Genomic DNA, 20,665 nt, shown 5'->3' with positions numbered 1-20,665 from the left:
ACAGATATGGATAGGCGGGGTATATGGACAAACTCTTTGCTGAAAATTTAAACTTTGGTTTTTCTCCCGTGTGGTTGATGGTGATGCAATCAGAGCTATACGATAGTGTAGACGAACAATGATTAATTTTACCATAAAATTAGAATTGGCTTTTAATGCCTCTGTGTGATACTTTTGGGAAAAAAAGAAATACCCTGATTGTTTGTAAACACAAAATTTTTCTTTCCTTTTTCATCATGCCCCTTTTTTTAAAGCTATTCTTTCCCGGTTGGGTGTCTATGGTTCACAGGGATAATTCGAAAGTTGGTCGATTTGTTGTAGAAAGGATGAATCAAAATTGAAATCATATCCCACTCGTCCATTCTGCTGATATTTTGCACGTCAGATGATTAAAAATAGCATTTCATCTCGCCACCTGCCTCAAACCATTTCTTGTTCTTGAAGCAAATCGCTTTTCTCTCTTGTATGACGCAAATTCTCACTATGGTTACTGATCAGTGTAAGCCACTGAAATCACGGCCTTTATTATCTTCATCGAATAAACACCTCTTTCGGGCTGTCGAAACTATCCAAAGAAAATTGACAATGTACGCATTAAAATTTAAAGAACAAATTCTGCCCCCACATTCTATGTAAATGTTCAGTGTTCTTGCGTTGTCAGGAATTCACACCGGTAAAAAGAAAATCTTCAGCCGCTTAATCGTAACTCAACTATCTTCGAACCAATTTTTCTCGTCTTGATTAAAAAAGAAACACTTTCTCTGTGCACTACGAGAGATCTTTTTGACGAGGAGACGAGAATATTTAAAAAAAAAAAAAAATTTGTTGTAGATTTTTCTTTTGGGATTTTTGCTGTTCCGAGAAGAAAATATGAATTATTCAAAATCAAACGAATGCGCAAATCGAAGATCAATTATTCTTTGCTAAACCAACTGCTGCCAAAGCTGCCTCCTGATTGGTCCGTTCATCACTAACAGAAGAGTTCTCCCTCGCATTTTCCATCGCCATGTTGCGGAGTTGACAGATTTACGAAAATGTCTCTGCTTTTACTTCTAAAAACTTGCTCCAATCTTCGAGGGAAGTCTGACCGAATAGCACGGGTCACTTTTAGAGGTATGATTTTGTAAATTCTTCAAGAATTAACAGCTGTCAGCAGCTTGAAGCTGCCGAGGAAGCCTTTCTTTCGATCGCGAACGATTGGCGGAAAATTTTGTTAGCGGGCTTCGAAGTTCGCTCTCGATAATTTTTTTCCCGTAATCTTTTTGATATTTTAGCTGGTATACTTTCGAAATTGTTATTTTTAATCATTCTCAAAGGAACGATCCGTTCTCTAGACTACTTTGTGTTGTAACTGGTGAATTTTTCTTAATTATTCAACTTGTGTAGTTCGGCTTAATTGCGCGCAAAGCGTTTTACATGGTTTTCTTCGTCGGAAATTCTCATCGTTTTATCCCTTTTGTGATTCCCGAGCCTTGTTAAGCTCACAAAACACCGCTTTAGTTGCCTTGCAGTTATTCAAGAGTCCGTTTCACCGAGAGTATATGTCTGTTTGTTTGTCGGCAGTGATATTTCGAGTTGACATGGTTTTCAATGTGGCAAATTTTTGGAAAGTTAACCTAGGTAAAGTTCAGTTAAGGTAAATGAGAAGTATTTTGATTGTCTTTATCTCAGAAATTGTCGAAACACAAGTTTTCCTCGAAAAATCTACGATTAATTCTGTATATTGCTTTAGAAGTTATGAGCGTTTGTTATTAACCTTCCTTCCGTAAACCGATCGCGGTGGTCGAGAAAATCATTCAACCATGCATGCAAACTTTAACATAGTTTGAATATCTTTTAAATGTCGAAGCTGTCATTTCTTCTTTAAAAATAACACTGTCTCAGTACGCTGGCTATACTAAAACCCGCGTCATTTATTTTGGCTTCAGAAGGCAATATTTTATCTATTCTGCAAAGAAGATTTTCAATGTTGGTCCGTCAACTAAAATGTCTTCGAATGCTTCCGGCACAAACATGGCGGCGGGCAATGTAGATTCTATATTTATCTATGTCGCATTTTTTTTTGTGGGACTGTGAAATTTGACTTTTCAGTATTCTTAATAATTTTTCTGTTTATAAGAGGGTATGTTTCTTAAATTTGTCTGTCAATATGTATCGATCGCAAAAATTACTTTTAGTGTGACATATTTTTATTGTGTAAACAAACTGGAAATTTAATTGTAATATTTTTAGGTAAAAAGTTTCAGCGGGAAAAATAAATGTATATACGGCTTTGAAAGCGACTTGACATTTATATAATTCTTATTTGAATTCGTTTGAATGCGTGGTAAACGGTGATTATTATAAAGCATATGTTTTCTTGCTTTAAAAAGAAAAGGATATCTCACTGATGATTGAATTGTATTTGCAGTACGTAGTCCTACGAGTTACATTAATTTTAGTTACTTGTAATAATAAATCGAATGCCAGATTACCAGACTATACTAGAAAGACAAAGTATGCTCCCGAAAAACTGTGATATTTGTGTTTTATCTTTTATCAGCAAGCTTAAAGTGGTCTTATCTGTTGATCTTGGTTGTGTCGGTGTGAATTTCAAACATGGAAATCTAGATATCCAAATTAAATTTTCTGAGTATAAAAAATGTAAAGTAATTTTCTTTAATGAGGCTAACAGGTGATGAGGTTAAAATTTCTAATGAGGGGCTTACAGCACTGACAGAATTGAGTAGTTTCCCTCTATTAAATAGCTTTTTTGTAAAGCTGTTTTGTCTTAAAATCAGTCTTGACAAAAATCAATCAATCAATAAAAACTCGTTCAGGCATTGAGTTTTGGGTACTTTATGTTTTAACCATTCGTATGATTTAAGGAAAAAAAAGCATGGCCTGGATCTTGTGTTCCCAAAAGAAGCCACACTGTATGAAAAAAATCATGATATTTTGTTGAAGTGATTGTTTTTTTTAAATAAACCAGTAAATCAGTGAACTCAAGTTGGAAGCACGTTTTTGTTTTAGTGTAGTTTGTTTCCAGAAGTGCAATTTGATTAGCATAGTTCTTATAATAATAAGATTTTCTAAAGAGAATTCTTTTCATTTCTGTTATTTTAGATTCAAGTGGTTTATTTAAAAGGTCAAAGTAAACTAGAATTCCAACTTTTTGGAAAACCTTTAACCAAGGAGAAAGTTTAAAAAGTTCAGATTCAAGGTTTTTCTAATATGGAATATACATGTTATAGGATAAAGAATAAATATTATTAAAAACTGGATCATTGGATAATGCAATTCAAGACTTTTTATTGGCTTAGCCATTATGGTATATGAGCTAATATACCATAATCTAATATCTGTACATTGTAACATCCAGTTTCTTCTTACAAAATAAAGTCGAGAAGATTTGTCTAATATCTTGGGGGTGTTTTTTAAAATAAATTAAACAATTATTCCACTCACACTTGTTGATATGAGGTGATTATAGCCAACTTGGTGCTATGCACCTCATAGGCTATCTATCATCTCATATCCAATGCACACTCATGGAATAATTGTTAATTACCTCAGGGGAATTCATGTTATTGTCTGTCTTTAGGTGTAACATATCAGACAAGTGTAATTGAAAACTGTTCTGAAGCTGACTGGGATGAGGTATGTGAGCTCCCTTAAACTCTGATTTATCCTATATATTCTAAAATCAGAATGGCTCTTCTCAATACTGTTCGGATACATTTCCTATCAGGGCTCGACACTAACGGTACTAGCCAACTAGCCACAGACTTGTAGAAATTCAGTTTTGGCTAGTGGTTTTTGATTTCCACTAGCCAGTTTGGCTGGTTAACAAACTGAAAATGTCATAATATCTAAGATGTCACTAGACATATAGCTAATACATTAGAAAGTTAGTGTGGAGCCCTGCCCTGGATAAATCTTTATCCAGTGGACAGCACGGTATGTTTTAGTATCAATCATCTGCTAGATTATGACTTAACTATTGGATTAAGGGTTATCTGCCCTTTATACAACTGCGCCCTGCTGGTTTTTCAAGGTAAGATATTAAGCAAATTGTATCAACTTGAGATGTTATATCCAATTAAATAATAGATGATATTTAATTTCAGGACTTTGAGTGGCCTTTGGAGAGTCCACTGGACCCCAGTGAATTCATTGAAATTGAAGTTTACAACTTCAACAAAATCTTCAATAACAGGTGGGATACCCATTCAAATACAGATCATATGAATTTTGAATTTATTTAATTCTCTCATTGTTATGTTGCAATTAGGTTTTCAGAGCTAAACAGCCACATTAATGATGATTATTGGTTATAATATTTAAATTATTGATTTTAGACTGGTTGGAGTATTTCGCATGGTACTCCAGAAGCTCATTCAAGATGGGCATTTGGAAGTCAGAGAAAGTCTTATTGACATGAACAACACAGTACTCAAGGTGAGATTCTGCCATAAATTTATTTGTTAAGGATTAGTTTGCCTGGATAGTTTGAAACTATCCAAATTAATCCTTTGTTGAACGGTTTTAAAAAATTAATGAATAATAGCTATCAGTATGCTGATAATTTCAGATTAGCCACCAGCTATACAATTAAACCATGAATTAGTTGTGGCTCGTATCAGGGTGGGGTTAAACTTTTAAAATGGTTTCAATTGGAAATTAGGTGAAATTTTGGACAGTACTCAAAGAAGAGTAAAGAAATCATTTATGTTCAACTAATACATGTTTAAATCCTAACAGCTATAATTAAGGTTTTTGCCTTTTCTGTTCCAGGCCAATGTTGAACTTGAGTTGCAATACAACCCTCCCGAAGGAAATGTATCCCAGTGGGTGAATAATATTAATGATTCCCTTGATGCCCCACCCCATGTTGGCTACATGCCAGACGGGCACTACCAGATGGACCCATACCACTCTGACCCATATGGCAGAAAAGAAGAAAGGAGGGCGTCATTCGTGGGAAGCACATTCGGCAGCAAGGCACCAAAGAGCCAATCCATGACAAGCCTCACCTCTGGAAGTCAGCGGCACCATAATCGAAAGGAATCAATGCCTGCTTCCTTTGGAGGAGGTGGACGCCTGATCACACCTGGTGAGGGTGGGATGGGAGGGTCACCTTTTGATGCAATGTTGAAAGGAGGTGAAGGACTTGGAAGCCGAAGAGGATCACAGATCAGTATGCAGAGTGACAGAAGCATGAGTATGAAGTGGTAAGTTAACTCTTTCACATTCAGGAGTGACCAAAAAGGAATTTCTCCCTTCCATATCAGTGCTCCAAGCTCAATTTTTCAAAAAGTTGCCTTTTGGCAACCTTCAATTGTAAAATAGTCACCAGAAAAAGAAAATTTTGGTTGCCTTACCCCCACCCCCCTAGACAATTTGACCAAGGGTCACAAATTTTTACTTTTGTCAAAATTTTAGTTGCCAAATATATTTTTCACTTGCCGTGGTAACAAACATGGTCACAGCTAGGAGCGTTGCATAGCGATGCCTTTTCAAGGAGGAAGGCAACGAGAAGAGAGAAAAATGCCAATTAGAGGAAATTACCGTGTTGTTAAACACCAAATTCTTTAAGCAGTGGTATAAACACTTAAGTTAGCTAAATATCTTTTTAGGATATATCAACAAAGTTGAAATGGTAAATTGGCCACCGTAACGATTACAAAAGCTGACGTTTCAAGCGTTAGCCCTTTGCATTCGCTCCGACGAAGGGCTAACGCTCGAAACATCAGCTTTTGTAATCATTACGGTGGCCAATTTACCATTTCAACTTTGTTGATATATCCAAATTATTTCGTTACCCCCACCGACACAGCCCCTAACAGTTTCTCTAGAAACTATCAGTCTTTATTCATTTAAATATCTTTTTAACTTGTTTAACTCATTAACTTCATTTTAAAGTACTGTAATAACCCTCTTTTTTTTGTATTAGGAAGCTTGTTTTTATAAAGTTAGGTTGACAGTATTATTATGCAACCATAGTATTGCACAGATAAAAAAACATCCTCTACTTCTTTATTCTAAATGCAGCAGTCATGCCCATCCAAGAGTGAGGGCTGAGAAGAAAATGTCAGTTCGAGAACAGGATTATCAGGTAGGGTGAAATTGATTTTTGTCATTTTGCTCGCATTGTTAAATATCGGAACTGTTATTTTTTTGGATTGGTTACTTTTCCCCTTTAAATAGTTCTCTCAAACCCTTTACACTGTAACATCTGTCCAGTACACAGTACACTCTTCTCATACATTTCATTAGGTACTGACAGGGTGGGTTGGATTGATAATCAAAAGCTCCTTATGTTGGTGATCATTATTTTTCTTAATTCTCCTGATCTTAATGGATGACTTGGCAGATGCAGATCACCCTTGGGGTTCAAAGGATTAGATTACTAACAAATTTAATCTTTTTCTTCAGTCTCTCTCTCAATCCTGAAACCCTTGAGTGGGTAATTAATAACAGCAAGTTACCTCTCATGAGAAGCAATAAATAAAGGGAACCCTTAGTCAGATTACACCCACAGTCAAGAGGTTCTACATAGTTGGTGATCATTTCCTTTATTCTCCTGACCTTAATGCGTGATTCAGGGGTGATATTGTAAGTAGAAATAAGATACTAGTTGCTCTAAGGGGATAAAAGTAGTCATCTGTTGTTTTCTTAGATACAAATTCGGATTCTTGAGGGAAGGCAACTGGCAGGTACCCAGATTGATCCTGTCTGTACTGTGAATGTTGGCAATCAAAAAAAGAGTACAACAATAAAAGAACAGACCAACTGCCCCTTTTGGGATGAGGTGAGATAAATTCTTTGCGTTAGGTAATTATAGCAGCAAGATATGATAATCAGCTGTCAGTAATTGCTTCAATGTGTTTCCTTCTAGTTTTGACTTATTCTACTTGTTATTTTTTCTCTCAGTTTTTCGTCTTTGATTTCAAGATGCCTCCCATGGTTTTGTTTGACAAGATAATCAACTTCCAGGTAAATAACAATTCTCTGCCTATCACGGTGACCATAACATTAATTTTTTTGCCACATTTATTACAATGATGGTGACACAAACATCTACAAATTATAATTAATGCTATAATTGTAGCTGGTGTGCCAGACCACTCAGCCCCAGCAAAACAAACAGACAGCCCAGATTATTTAATTAACAGTTGACAATAACTGTTGGACAGATCTGAAGAGGAAATAATTTCCTTGCTTTGGTATGATCGTAAATGATTATGTGAAAATTTCTTGATGTTTCCCATTATGATAGTAATCAAGATGCCAGAGAGCAGTATGTCGCTTGATGATTGTATCTTATATCAATATTAAAATGCTTTTGCTAATTTAGTTTTCACAGTTTTTTTTTTTTTTTTAAATTTTAATTTTTTACATTTTTTGCTTGTTTCTGTTTGAAGGTTTTCACTGGAAGGCATTTGGTCAGTCAGGGTAACCTGATTGGGGGATTTAAGGTAAGATTGTAATTATTATAAATAAATTGTAAATAAATTATAAATAAATCTTATGGTCAGGGAGATAGATATTAATCATTACAGTTAGAGATACAAAGCAACAATATGTGAAAGTAAGACTGTTTAAAACTTTTGTTTGAAAGGAATCAACTGAAAGCCTTATTTTTTTAGTGTCTATTTGTGTAACCCTAATAACCTGTGGTTTTGTTCCTAACTGTAAAAAATGACAGCATTTGTTGTAATATCTTTGTCTCCTTAAGACTAGTTCACATAGTTATGCAATTTTTTTGTTATTGATTCTCTTGAAATGAAGTTTGAACTGAAGATTTTACCAAACCTGAACTAAAAAAAAAATCTGATTTCAGTGTACACTTTTTTTCAAGTTTATTTTATTTGAATTTAGACCACTTCAGATCTGTAGAAGCTATTGACACAGTCTGCATATCTTTTTTGCTTGATTAGCTGGATATAGGAACTGTTTATGCTCAACCAGATCACAGATTCTGCCGCAGATGGGCAGTGTTGACAGATCCTGATGAAACACTGGGGGCTTCTGGTGCAGGTATCAAGGTGAGAGAATGGACTGCTTGCATTAGTCATCTGTGGCTATTCTCGAAGAGAACACAGTCAAGCTATTCTTGACAAATTCTTTTTAATTATTAATCATTACTGTAACACTTCCATTTATCAGGGTTATCTTAAGGTGGACATCACTGTGCTTGGCAAAGGTGATCCTGCGAAGGTATGCCATGTTTTCAAACATTCTTTGCAAGTGTTTGTGGATCTGGGAAATTTAAGCTTTTTTCTAAACTTGATCTTCATTCTTTAGCTATCCTATATCCCTCTGCCTTCAAGCCCAGTTGTCAGTTTAAAGAAATTGTGATGCGTTTTGACATTCTAGCCCAATAGCCTTGAAAACTGAATCGAAAAAACTTTCCACTTTTTGTAGGAGCCTCCAGGTATAAAGGACAGTGATGACGATATCGAAGGGTATGGCATTGTTTCTACAGTACTATAATTTTATTAAATAAATATTTATTTGATATTTACTTAAGCAATTTGTAGTGGTGTCTTTCTTTAATAGAGTTACATGGTGCAAATTTAATTTGAATTATAAATAAGCATCAAACGGAACATTTTTTGTGTTCTCAGGAATCTTCTACTGCCTGAAGGAGTTCCTGCAGAAAGACCAAAAGCTAGGATCATAGTGAAAATTTACAGAGCTGAAGGATTGCCAAAGAGTAAGGGCCTTAAAGTTAATGACGATCCTATGATTTCAAAGATCCTGAAACTATGGCCTCTTGATTATCCGGAGAATTTTGGTGTTACAAGACAATCTCTCCTGTTGAGAGCTTTCCATTGCAGACTAAGAAAATTGTCAAGAGAATGAACAAATGTTTTCTGAATTTTTGTTTTATTTATTTTTTTCAGTGAATAGTGGTCTCATGGCCAATGTCAAGAAAGCATTCACAGGAGAAGTAAGAAAGCAGCAGTGCAATTTTATTTCATGATTGAAGCTCGAGTTACTCAAGAAGTGAATTGAAATCTGCCGAACTCTCGGCCCATCAAGCTGGTGCTTAACTGCGGTTTCTGTAGCATGAAGTGACTAGGAGTATTTCTACTCCCCCCTGGATGGGATGCTAGTCCATCGCTGGGTTACTCCCAGCATTAAATTTGTCGGTACCCATTTATACACCTGGGTGAAGAGAGGCACTGTGAGAGTAAAGTGTCTTGCCTAAGAACACAATGCAATGTCCTGAGCAGGACTCCAGCCCGGACCACTTGATCCGGAGTTGAGCTTACTAACCATGAGGCCACCATGCCTCCCACAAAGTTTACTAGCTTACATTTTAGTGTCTTTTATGTGGGCTTTGCTAATAAGTATGTTATCACATTTATCTGCTTTCTGATGTCATCAGTAGGAAATTTAAGGCTAGCATTCATTTAACAAAGTTGAGTTTGATTTCCTGATAGGTACGAGACCTTGTGGACCCATATGTGGAAGTCTGTTTTGCAGGACACAAAGTGAGTTTTGCTTGAGATATAATTTCCAAACACAATTCACCACTTGGCTAATTTTGATGGATTGGCCACCGTAATGATTACAAAAGCTGACGTTTCGAGCGTTAGCCCTTCGTCGGAGCGAATAGAGGAATTGTGGGTTGTGTGTGCTTTTAAAGGCAGAAAATGGAGCTACGTTATTGGTGGGTGCATGGCAACGAGAAAAACTTGAATAAATTAGTGGAATGAAAAGTGTTCATTGATCCCTGTGGGATTTAGACTGCCGGTTTGAAATATGAGCTTTTGTTCAAGATTTTTACGGCTTTCCGTGCTACCTAAGTGCAAGGAAAGACCGCAGATTGCCATATGTTGCTTAGAATGAATAGGTAAATTAAAATGTCTAGCGACTGGTTTCGATGTGTCCTTGTCATTCCTTTCCACGTCTTGAAGGTGTTCTTGGAATCGGTCACCTAGTCTGCTGCCTGTTTCGCCGATGTAGATCTTTTTGCAATAAGTGCAAGTTATGCAATAGATTACATTAGCGGAGGTGCACGTGAAGTGATCGGTGATCTTAATGGATTGTTTAGGTCCCGATATTTTATCAGTGTTGTGAATGAAAGGACACGTTTTGCATCGTGCACGAGCGCATTTAAAAGTGCCTTGTTGCTCATTAGTCTGAAAAGAACTTCTGACCAAAAAATTGCCTAAGTTTTTGTCGCGTTTGAATGAAATGAGCGGAGGCTGCGAAAAGATAGCGCTTGTCTCTGGATCGTTTTGAAGTAATTTAAAGTTTTTAAGAATGATGGATTTAACTGAGTGGTTGTGAGGGTGAAACGTGAGAGTGAATGGAATGCGGTCGGAATCTTCCTTATGCGACATTTGTAGTGCTGAATGTCGATCAATAAGTTGAGCGTGGTGGTAACCCGCTTGAACGACAGAAACAGGGTAACCACGTTTATCGAAGAACTGGCACATTGAATCTGATTTGTGGTGAAAATCAGAGTCATTACTACATAAACGACGAAGTCTTAGAAACTGAGAAAAAGGAATGGAATTCTTAACGTGAGATGGATGAGAAGACGAATATAACAAGTAATTATGCGAGTCTGTTGGTTTGTAATACACACTAGTGCATAAACCGTTACCTTTAATTGAAACTTTGACGTCTAAAAAGGATAAAGAATTGTCAGAAATTTCCCAAGTATATTTCAGAGCCGGGTGAAAAGAATCCACAGGGATCAGTGAACGCTTTTCATTCCACTAATTTATTCATGTTTTTCTCGTTGCCATGCACCCACCAATAACGTAGCTCCATTTTCTGCCTTTAAAAGCACACACAACCCACAATTCCTCTATTCGCTCCGATGAAGGGCTAACGTTCGAAACGTCAGCTTTTGTAATCATTACGGTGGCCAATTTACCATTTCAACTTTGTTGATATATCCAAATTATTTCGTTACTCCCACCGACACAGCCCCAAACAGTTTCTTTCGAAACTATCAACCTTAATTTTGATGGAAACAAATTCATGCAAATGTGTTTTTCGCCTTTTATTTTGCAGGCCAGAACAACTGTTAAGAAGAACACGTATGAACCAAAATGGAATGAACAGATTGTTTTCTCTGAGTTGGTATGTTTTTATGATGTTTGGCACTCTTCAGGTCTTTTGTTTAAATATGCAATGTGGCTTTAATTTGTTTGTTATTAAGCATATACTGATGGAACCAATTTTATTTACAGTTTCCTCCACTTTGCAGAAGAATGAAGGTTCAACTAAAGGACAGGTAACTGTCTATCTGTTTATCTGTCAGCTTGTCTGTCTGCTGTTATGTCCTATGGTAATCGTCAGTTAGTCTCTCCTTTGGTTGGTCTGTTGGTGGGTCGGTCTGTCATTTGGTTGGTCTGTTGGTGGGTCAGTCTGTCATTTGGTTGGTCTGTTGGTGGGTCGGTCTGTCCTTTGGTTGGTCTGTTGGTGGGTCGGTCTGTCCTTTGGTTAGTCTGTTGGTGGGTTGGTCTGTCCTTTGGTCGGTCTGTTGGTGGGTCGGTCTGTCCTTTGGTTGGTCTGTTGGTGGGTCAGTCTGTCCTATGGTTGGTGGGTCGGTTTGTCCTTTGGTTGGTCTGTTGGTGGGTCGGTCTGTCCTTTGGTTGGTCTGTTGGTCCATAATGGTTGATCTGTCCTTAGGTTAGCCTGTTGTTTGGTTTTTCTATTGTTCAGTCAGATGGTTGGTCGGTCATTATTTTGATTAATTAGTGGGTCTGTCAGTCATTTGGATAATCGATTGGTTGGTTTAAGTCTTTCAACTTTCAATTGATAATTATCGATTGGCTGGCTGCTTGTTTTTGTCTTCATACACCCCTTTAAAAAAAAAAAGACAAAGGTGGCTGAAATACAAGTAGAATATCAAATGAATGGAAATGAATATTTATGAAGTTTGATCCTTCTTCCTTTTTATTCAGTGATTCTGTTTCTGATGAGGTGATTGGCACACATTTCATCGACCTGTCCAGGATATCTAATGATGGTGCTAATGGTATGAACCAATTGCTTGTAGCAGTTTCATTTCATGTATCTTATTGTTTTGTGTTAATGTTGTATTTGTGTGACTGGCAGGGTTCGTACGCGTCTTGAAAACCCTTGAAAACCCTTGAATTTCAGGAGGCTGATTTCAAGGCCTTGAAAGTACTTGAATTTCGTTTTGGGTCCTTGAAAGTCCTTGATTTTTTATTGAACAACATCGAAAAATATAGATGCTAACAGAAACATTTTTCTTGGTTTTGAGGTAAAATTGTCATTTCAAAAAGTCCTTGAAACTTCTAAGTAGGGTCCTGGAAAGTCCTTGAAAAGTCCTTGAATCGTTGGCCTGAAAAAGTGTACGAACCCTGGACTGGACAAAGGCATCAGAAAGACTCTTTTTGCATCTGACCCAGTGGCGTTTGTATAACATTCAAAATATTCCCTTGTTTAATTAAAATCTGGGTGAATTTCAACCTATCTAACCTCACTGTAAGTTCCTCAATGACTTATAAAAGTGATTTCATTTAAGTTAGGAAATTTCTTTTTGATGTCTTTGTCATTTTTTTAACCCATTCTCATTCAGGCTGTAAAAATGTGTCTTAAAAAGTGTTAATTTTTAGCATGATTTCTCTCTGATCAAAACATATTTTTCAATAATCAGAGATGGTATTCAGGGATAATTTTCTTCAAATTTTTGAATCACTGAAGCATCATTTTTATTTTTTGTGCAAAAAGTTGGTTAGAAATCGTCAAGTTATCATTTATGATAATTACAACTGATTCAAAGTAAAATCAGAAAAAAATTTGATCAGTTGGTATTGGAGGTACTAAATTTTCACTTCAATGCTGGGCCAGAATGGGTTAAAATCAGTATAGTCTATTTTGATAGGGGAAGTATGCTACAGAAACTCTTGAGAAATATTAATTTTACCTCAACCATTTGAAAGTGTATGATGAATGTACTTTTGCATGGTAGAGGGAAAAAGTGCATCTTTTCTGGAACATACTTCTCCCTTGAACCTGTTTGTACTTAGTCTGATTTTATTTGATGTGTATTACACTTTACATTTGGACCTCTGTGCATGGTTACTGTTAGTAATACATCTAACACTTTCTCGTGCTCATACCTAACTTAATGCTATGCATTAATGTAAAGTTTGAGAATTAAATATCCATACATCCCATTCAGTAATTAAAATTGTGTCAGAGTAAAAAATTCTTAATATCTGCTCTTATTATTTATTTCTCTTTGCTTCAATGACCAGTTTAGTTTTCTTTGCCTGTTTCTTATTTGTCGCGGATTTTTGGGTTAATGTTTTTCCATGGCATCTCACTGCTGAAAACTCTGGTGTTTTTTTGTGCAGCTTTACGTTCTTGTTGTCTTTTATTTGACTAATCTTTGCTGCCATTTTATTACAACTGATAACACTGGTCTTGCATCTCTGAACTCTTCATTTGCCTCTCTTTAATGCCAATGAAACAGAGCCATGGAACTTTGTCTTTGAGTACTTATTTTAATATACCCTAAACTCTTCAGAAAGGTCAGCCAGTTCTAGTACTCTTGTTTGTTTACTAGTGGTTTTCTACTTGTTTTATTTGCTGCACAGCACAATCAGTGCTCATTTACCTTCAATCTGTATTTTGTTGTATGTTTTTAAAACTTTAAGTGAGAAGTTTAACTATATAATTATGTTTTGATGAAATTAATTGTATTTATGATCAACTAACAAAAAGTGAAATTTAAAAGAAAATTAAAATAAAAATAAAAAGAGAGCCATTATGATATTATTACTTTTTAAACTCAAACTGCATGTTTGTCTTGTAAACTGCCCTTTATGGGGAGATAGCTCACATTTTTAGCTTTGCACAAGAACATTTCACCACCTCTTTTGTCATATTAAATTTTATTCAAGTTAGCATGGCTATATATCGACTGACACATTCAACAAGAACACTTCGCTGAAAATTTTGCCACCTTTTTGGCATTGTAGATGTGCATTCAAGCTGTAAATTCACATGACACATTGTATATACTTGTAACTCAAAATAAATCATGTCTTATTCAAATTGTTATATAATTTATGAATGTATAGCACAGATGAAACTTGCAAGACTTGCTTAAAAAAGCAATTTGAAACCACATTTAGTACTCCATTTACGTGCACTGAAACATGAGATTTTTTTACATTGCTTTTACTGGCTATAGTTAGTCTGTGTATTGTAAAAAGCACTGGATCAGATATTCTGTAGCACAAAAGAAATGTTGTTTGAATAAATATGACATTTGAGGTAGTGAAATGTTTAGTAAAGACTAACTAAATGCAAAATTTGTATTCTGACCAAGGAAGATGTTTTAAAGAAAAATTTTTTTCTTTTTGCCAACATTCTTTTTTTCTTTTCTTTTCCCAACATGTTTGTTTTACATTTTACCCAAAAAGGTTGCGATGAATTGATAATTGTTTTCCTTGAGTGGTTTTTATTTTGAATGTGAAGTGTGATGGTACCCTATTCATAACTGCCATTTAACCAGCAACAATTTATACTAATATAAACAGAGAAATGTAAGTCTTTTGCAACAAAAGGTTAGAAATTTAAAGTGCACATGTCCAAAGTTGTCATGTCATGAAATCCCAGCCATAAAAATGCATGCTGTAATGGTTGTTAGACTGATTCCTCTCACAGTTTTGCGCAGTGTAGCTTTTCCAACTATCTCCTTCGCGGCTGTTAGTGAGATGATTGGGCGTGTCTGTGTATGCATGTGAGTCCCTCTCTGCATGTCTAACTTAAGCTGGCTGACTATACAGGGTGGCTATCAGAGGTCTATATTCCAGGCTCAGGCATAAAAGTTCCTGGCTCAATTCAGGCTCCTGGTGTGTATATATGCTGCTGCCTGGCTTCTCTAGTTCGTAAATCTATCCTTAGTTATTCCTACGTACGTGTGTGTAACTGCACTTAAAAGTAGTTCAACTTGGAAGACATCTATCCTGAACTTTTACATCCTTTACTATCCCTACGCTCCTGTGACTGTGTAAGTGCACTTAAAAATAACACAACGTGAAAGAAATCCACCCTAAACTTCTGCATGTGTATCATGTAAATTGTAGATTTTATGCCAAATTCTAAAGAATCTATGGCTGCATGTAACGTGCACCAACCGATTCAATGTTTTAATATTCTCCTCAATACTTACTAAATACTGGAGTTAAAATATAGTTTCACCCGTAAGTTTTCTTCAAAATTTTTCTACCTTTTTTCCTTGAATGCACTTATGATGAAACTTTGGTACCAGATTTAAATATTGTCATAGACCCTGGACAATGGCTATACTTTGAATCCTTTTTAATATTCTTTCACAGAGTTTATAAGCACCATTATTGCTTTAAGAATCAAATCATTTAAACTGTAAAAGATTTATGCACCTGTTGATAATTCCCTCGCCACTGATGAACAGTCACTTATAAAGTTGCTTGCACACTTTCCTCGAAACTGGTCTCCTAGCTCTCTTCCTACTTCCATCTAACCTCTTCCTTCTACATCTGGGGCTTGTGCTTTTCCTTCAAATTTTTCTCAGCTTCTGTGAAGAGTCAAAACGTTCTGAAGAGTCAATTTTGTTGGTATTCCTTTTTTCCTCATACGTCTCTTGTAACAAGTTATACTAACTGGTCTAAAAAAGGTATTAACTTATCTGACTGAAAAAAAAAAAAAACTGTTTGATTAAGCAGTAAAGGCTGAGATAGCAGGCGACAAGTCTTTTTGAGGGAACAAGGTTGCGCAACGCAACAATTTGCTTCTTGTGAGATGAAGAATTCGCTCTGAAAAGACTTATTCATGGGACAAAATTTTGCTGCTGTGGTCTTTTGCACAAAATCAAAGCAGTCTAAATTTATGTGAACAATCACAAGGAAACAATCTGTTGCAGAGGCAAAGAATCTCACCAAAACAAACCCTGTCACCCAAAGGGAATTGTTGCAGTGACTTGTTCTTCATCCTATCAAGTTGTCTTAGATAGCTGTCCCTCAGACTTGTCGCCAATATTGTCCAGACCTTAACCAAAAGTGATTTAGTTTCTCTGTTTATAAAATCCAGTCCCAGGTGAGAATGAAGGGGTGGCTCTGTTTTATTCAGTTGAAAGTGTGCCTGCAGCTTTACCGCAAGGAAGTGAACCAATGGAATGGATCCATTGTATGTTAGTTGCATGGGCCTGTGCAGCGTCTTTGCAATCACTAGATTCCCAGAATGTTAATTCGTAAAACAAGCCTCCGCTGGTAGGACAGGGTGTCGTTAAACTTATGAAACTGTCTTGAAACATAAAGTATTGGTGAAACAAATGGGAATCAAAACCAAAATGGTTTTAAAACGGGAAACAAATACAAGCGATACCGGCCTTTTGATCTCCTGGTAGGTGAAATTTTAGATTGGATGAGATTGTATTGCAGGCTAGTGGTGCCAGTGGTATCCTCAAACAATAGCTTTTATTGGTAGGATTGATAAGGGGACCATGGAGATGAAAGTGTTGACCAGAAAGCTTCTCACAAACCAACGAATTCCAGTTTCAAAATAGCCAATATCTGTTTGAATTTTTTCTTGCACCAAATACAGCATTCCAATGTATACCAACGGGGTTTAGCTTTAGAGATCAGTTTTCTTAATTTCACGACATATTGTTTCATCAGTGGAGGTTCCCTTTAAAATACCTGGTACAAACCAGGAAACCCAGCTGGAATCCTTGTCAGTTGTTTACTCGTTGCAGTTTTGAGGAATTACAACAGCTGTTACGGAAGTGATTGTAAAGAATATTTTCGCGAAAAAAATTTGATGAAAAAGTTAATGTTGCCGTGGTGTTACAACTGAAATTTCTGGCTATAAAATTGAATTAAAGGTTTCTCTCAAAACTGTAATGTAGGAGACAATAACTTGATTTAATATTGAGATTGGACTTAATTTGTTTATATGATTCATGCCAATGTTTGAAGTTTAAATTCGAGCTTGAACTGGGTCATTTCAACTTGTTTTGGTGCAGTGGTGTAGGAATTTGAAGCAGAGAGGCTGTAAATTGGCTAGAGTTTGTTTTGAAGATGCTTATAGATTATGTATGTTAATGCCTATAAAACATCATAACATAGAAGTGTAATTTTTTTTATTTCCTGGTTCAAGCTTGAATTTTTGTTGACTTAAATGATTTTGCTAAATGTATCTTGTCCATTTTTTTTTTTTTGTGTGTGGAATTTTTGTGTATTTGCTGGTGGTCACTATTCAACATGTCGGGGTGACATCGGCCTGTGAAGTTCATAAATATCCGGCTGATATTGGTAAATATTTTACTTATGTTCAATCTAACTAATGCCTATCGGTGCCTGCCATTATGTTCCTTCAGCAGTCTTTAAAAAGTCGGGTTTTTGCTTAAACCTTTTTTCGGTCAAAACAAACCAGTAACTGTGTGTCATCAAGATGTTACTACCCTCTAACCATTATCTGCAGTTTTTTTTTATTGTCATGTGAATGGGAGAGTAGATAGAAGAAATGGTTTTTGAAGCCGTCATATGAAGGAACACAATGGCAGGTAGAACAGAGAGATAATTTCCTTTGTTAATACAAAACTGAAATATTTACTCCCTTGTCACTCTCACTAATTGTACCATTATGTTAATAATTGTTGGTTTGGAAGTCAAGCATTCTTTAGCACACTAACGCATTTCACATCCTCACCCCGTTATTTATTCTGCAACACATTGGAAAGGGATGAACCACTCACAAACCCGGGAGTGACTGGAAAGGAATTTCTCCTTACATTATCAAGACATTTTCAAGTGAAAGGGAAAAAGAAAAATTTAGACTAGGGAATAGTGTTTAATCCAACACCAAATTCTCAAAATTATACTGATAAGTGCTGTTTGGTATAAATTTTTAGGAATTGATCTTAATATCGTGAATACTTAAGAGTAAATTTTAAATGATCAGGCAATCGACCTTCTTGCGACTATTATGGAAATTCTTTCCTTTAAACACGAAGGCGCGCTATAAAATGAGCCTTAGGTCGCACTGGACCATTTGTCAATCACCGTCGTGTGATGTAGAACTCTTAGAGTCAAGTCAGCTTGAGCTACAGCTACTCCAAAGCAGTGAACGGCGGGCGCATTCCTCAAAATTGTTTTATGTCTTCATCACAATACATGAATTTTTGAGATTTGTATTTCCTTTCTCCAATGGAAACTGTCTTTATTTGTGGCGGTAAATTTGAGATCGAAGTAGGTGGTTCGCTCGTTACCTCATGCCACCATGCTGGTGGAAGTAAACAATAGATATCTCATTAGCTCCTTTTGTTCGTCTACCAGCATTTAAATCTGACCCGTACACGTCAAGGGTGAGTGACAAATGAGCCTAGGTCTTCCCAGGGAAGACTTCCTTATATAGCGCGCCTTCGTGTTTAAAATGATGGCCAATCCGAAACATGCAAGGTGACTTGAGTCCTTATATGTTCTGGGAGAATATAATTTTCAAAACAATGCTCGTGGAATTTAACAAGCTGTTACATCACAACATTCATTTAAAGATCTTTCGTATTTCATCTTTCTAGATCACTTGGTAATCCTAGAACATTCTTCATTTTCGTAAACTCATTTAGTACATTTTTGTACGTCTGATAATTCTGTTGTTAATAGACTAATGCATGTTGGGGTTCTGCCAGGAGAAGGGTTCACTGCTCTACGACTCCTTTACTAAATGCTCCATGCTACACAACATATATATTTTTTTCACAAATTATGCACTTTGAGTGAATGTAGTTAATGAGGATTTTAAAACTGGCTGGTAGAATGAAATCGCCGTTCCCTTAAACATTGCTCCGCAGTGTTATAGCTGGTTTAGCAGAATGACTTAGCTTTTGGGAAGGAGTTCAACATGCATGAAAAGTAAATAACCAAAGTATCATGTGTGTGTGTGTGTGATTTTTGTGGTTGGTTTTTATTACCATGAATATTGTCGTAAGTCATGGTCGTGTAAGCCATCGGTGTGGTATTTAAAGTCAGCTTAAGCAAAGGTTTAGTAAAAAATTTCAAATATTTTTAGAGGGGGGTTGTCACAAAAAATAAGTGGTCTCTTTCATTATTAACTTTATGATACTGAAATTGTGAACTTTTGAGTCTCTGAAGAGGGGGATTATCTTAGACAGTCTTTCATTCATTTCTAAGGAGGGTAAATTTGCGGATTTTTCCCCTTTCGCTGCTTGAACCACCACACAACAAGCTGTAAATCTGACCTTAAGGAGATCTCTACTCTTCAGGAATCAGTGGTTCAATTTCATGTAGCTAGTGGTTTGTTAATTTTTAAATACACACTTATTAGATTCTGTTGTTAAGGTGTTCTGACTAACAAATGCTCACAGGTTTTATGCCCACATTTGGTCCCTGCTGGGTGAACCTTTATGGGTCTACAAGGGATTACTCGCTATTTGACGAACACAACGATCTAAACAATGGACTGGTAGGTCATTCAAGCGTACACTGTAAGATTGATAAAAAAAGGTGTAGTGTTTGATAGTGTTTCTTGGTGATGAAAGGTTACCTGTCTACGAAAGTTCCAGATATGATCAGGTATCCTAGTGATCGTTCAAAATTTGAACTGTCATTTCCTCAAATTATTTCCTTTTTCGCTATTTCCTTCGCATCTCCTTCGGAAACCAATGCGCTGGGTTTAATGGAGTTGTTTATCATGAATAAAGAGCAAGGAGCAAATTCGACAGCCGCGTCACGTCGCTTAATACACTTGCCTCCATTAAAAAGAAAAAAAAAACTAAAAATACCACACATTGCTCTTATTTACTGATTAAAAAGTACAGTTTTTGTTTGATACCACGTGCACTAGTCTTTGTATGGAAGATCCTAGATTCCCTTTAGATCATCTTTGTTAATGAGAAGTTAAAAAGTAAACTTGTTTTTGTTGAGAACGCCAGTGGATCAGTTTTGATAAGGAAATAACCCGGTTTGATTGCCTGTTGCCCTAATTTTGATTTAAGGGAGAGGGTGTGGCTTACAGAGGACGACTGTTGATGGCTGTGCAGGCAGAGTTTGGAGAATCTGCATCAGAGGCTGGAATCCGTCAAGTGGAGGTGGAACCAACAGCTCCCATCTCTGACGTAAGTTGGAGTTCTGTAGACAAAATACAGTCTTAGCATCAATCGTAGAAGCACCACGTACTATTGTGGTAAATCTAAGTCTGAATGTGAGTTTGAAAACTGATTTTACCTGGAACGGTTTCATGTGCAAAAGCATCAATTGATGGATGGACAGATGAAGTAATGGATGGTCGATCGTGAGGTCATGACCAAACTGTCGTGGCTCTTTGTGTTACCAAATTTCTTGAGTATGGTGCTCCGCTTGTAATCCGGATCTGGTGCAACATAACCTACGCATCTTATTACAGCCATAGGTGCTGTACTATTTTCACATGGATGACGCTACCAATCATTTTCTTTTTTCAGACTGCAGCTGGCAAAGAAGATCAATTCCAATTATATGCCTGTTTCTACGAAGCAAGCATGATTGAGAGAAAGGTTGGCGACAAGATGATTCAGTTTGAGATGAGCATAGGTAGGTGGACATATGTTTTCATCGTCGTTGATTCACGTTGTGGCTTCTGTGAAATATATTGGCCTGTAGAACCATAACCTTGAATCTTAACAACAAGTGCGTTT

General features: G+C 36.5%; 1 protein-coding gene across 10 annotated transcripts in view; it reads left to right on the top strand.

The window, feature by feature from the left end:
• Positions 1–877: 877 nt before the first annotated feature.
• LOC111327721 (otoferlin) overlaps positions 878–20,665 on the top strand; it is a 42,829-nt gene continuing 23,041 nt past the window's right edge. Inside the window, exons 1-23 of one of the 10 annotated variants that reach the window (XM_088743399.1) lie at positions 878–1,113; positions 3,584–3,639; positions 4,110–4,198; positions 4,341–4,440; positions 4,777–5,213; positions 6,034–6,097; positions 6,662–6,793; positions 6,916–6,978; positions 7,407–7,460; positions 7,923–8,030; positions 8,152–8,202; positions 8,410–8,450; positions 8,613–8,701; positions 8,892–8,938; positions 9,435–9,485; positions 11,023–11,091; positions 11,202–11,245; positions 11,919–11,992; positions 16,063–16,158; positions 17,262–17,285; positions 19,358–19,455; positions 19,988–20,107; positions 20,453–20,561. In XM_088743399.1, coding sequence (XP_088599525.1) covers positions 1,035–1,113; positions 3,584–3,639; positions 4,110–4,198; positions 4,341–4,440; positions 4,777–5,213; positions 6,034–6,097; positions 6,662–6,793; positions 6,916–6,978; positions 7,407–7,460; positions 7,923–8,030; positions 8,152–8,202; positions 8,410–8,450; positions 8,613–8,701; positions 8,892–8,938; positions 9,435–9,485; positions 11,023–11,091; positions 11,202–11,245; positions 11,919–11,992; positions 16,063–16,158; positions 17,262–17,285; positions 19,358–19,455; positions 19,988–20,107; positions 20,453–20,561 — 2,095 coding nt within the window. In that variant the 5' untranslated portion in view covers positions 878–1,034. Of the gene's footprint in view, positions 1,114–3,583; positions 3,640–4,109; positions 4,199–4,340; positions 4,441–4,776; positions 5,214–6,033; positions 6,098–6,661; positions 6,794–6,915; positions 6,979–7,406; positions 7,461–7,922; positions 8,031–8,151; positions 8,203–8,409; positions 8,451–8,612; positions 8,702–8,891; positions 8,939–9,434; positions 9,486–11,022; positions 11,092–11,201; positions 11,246–11,918; positions 11,993–14,780; positions 14,847–16,062; positions 16,159–17,261; positions 17,286–19,357; positions 19,456–19,987; positions 20,108–20,452; positions 20,562–20,665 lie in introns of all 10 variants that reach the window. The other 9 variants (XM_088743403.1, XM_088743400.1, XM_088743401.1 and 6 more) reach the window with 9 other exon arrangements.

This window comes from Stylophora pistillata, chromosome 13 (genome assembly GCF_964205215.1).
Source record: "Stylophora pistillata chromosome 13, jaStyPist1.2, whole genome shotgun sequence".
Classification (NCBI taxonomy): domain Eukaryota; kingdom Metazoa; phylum Cnidaria; class Anthozoa; order Scleractinia; family Pocilloporidae; genus Stylophora; species Stylophora pistillata.
This window is presented reverse-complemented; position numbering and strand designations above follow the sequence as displayed.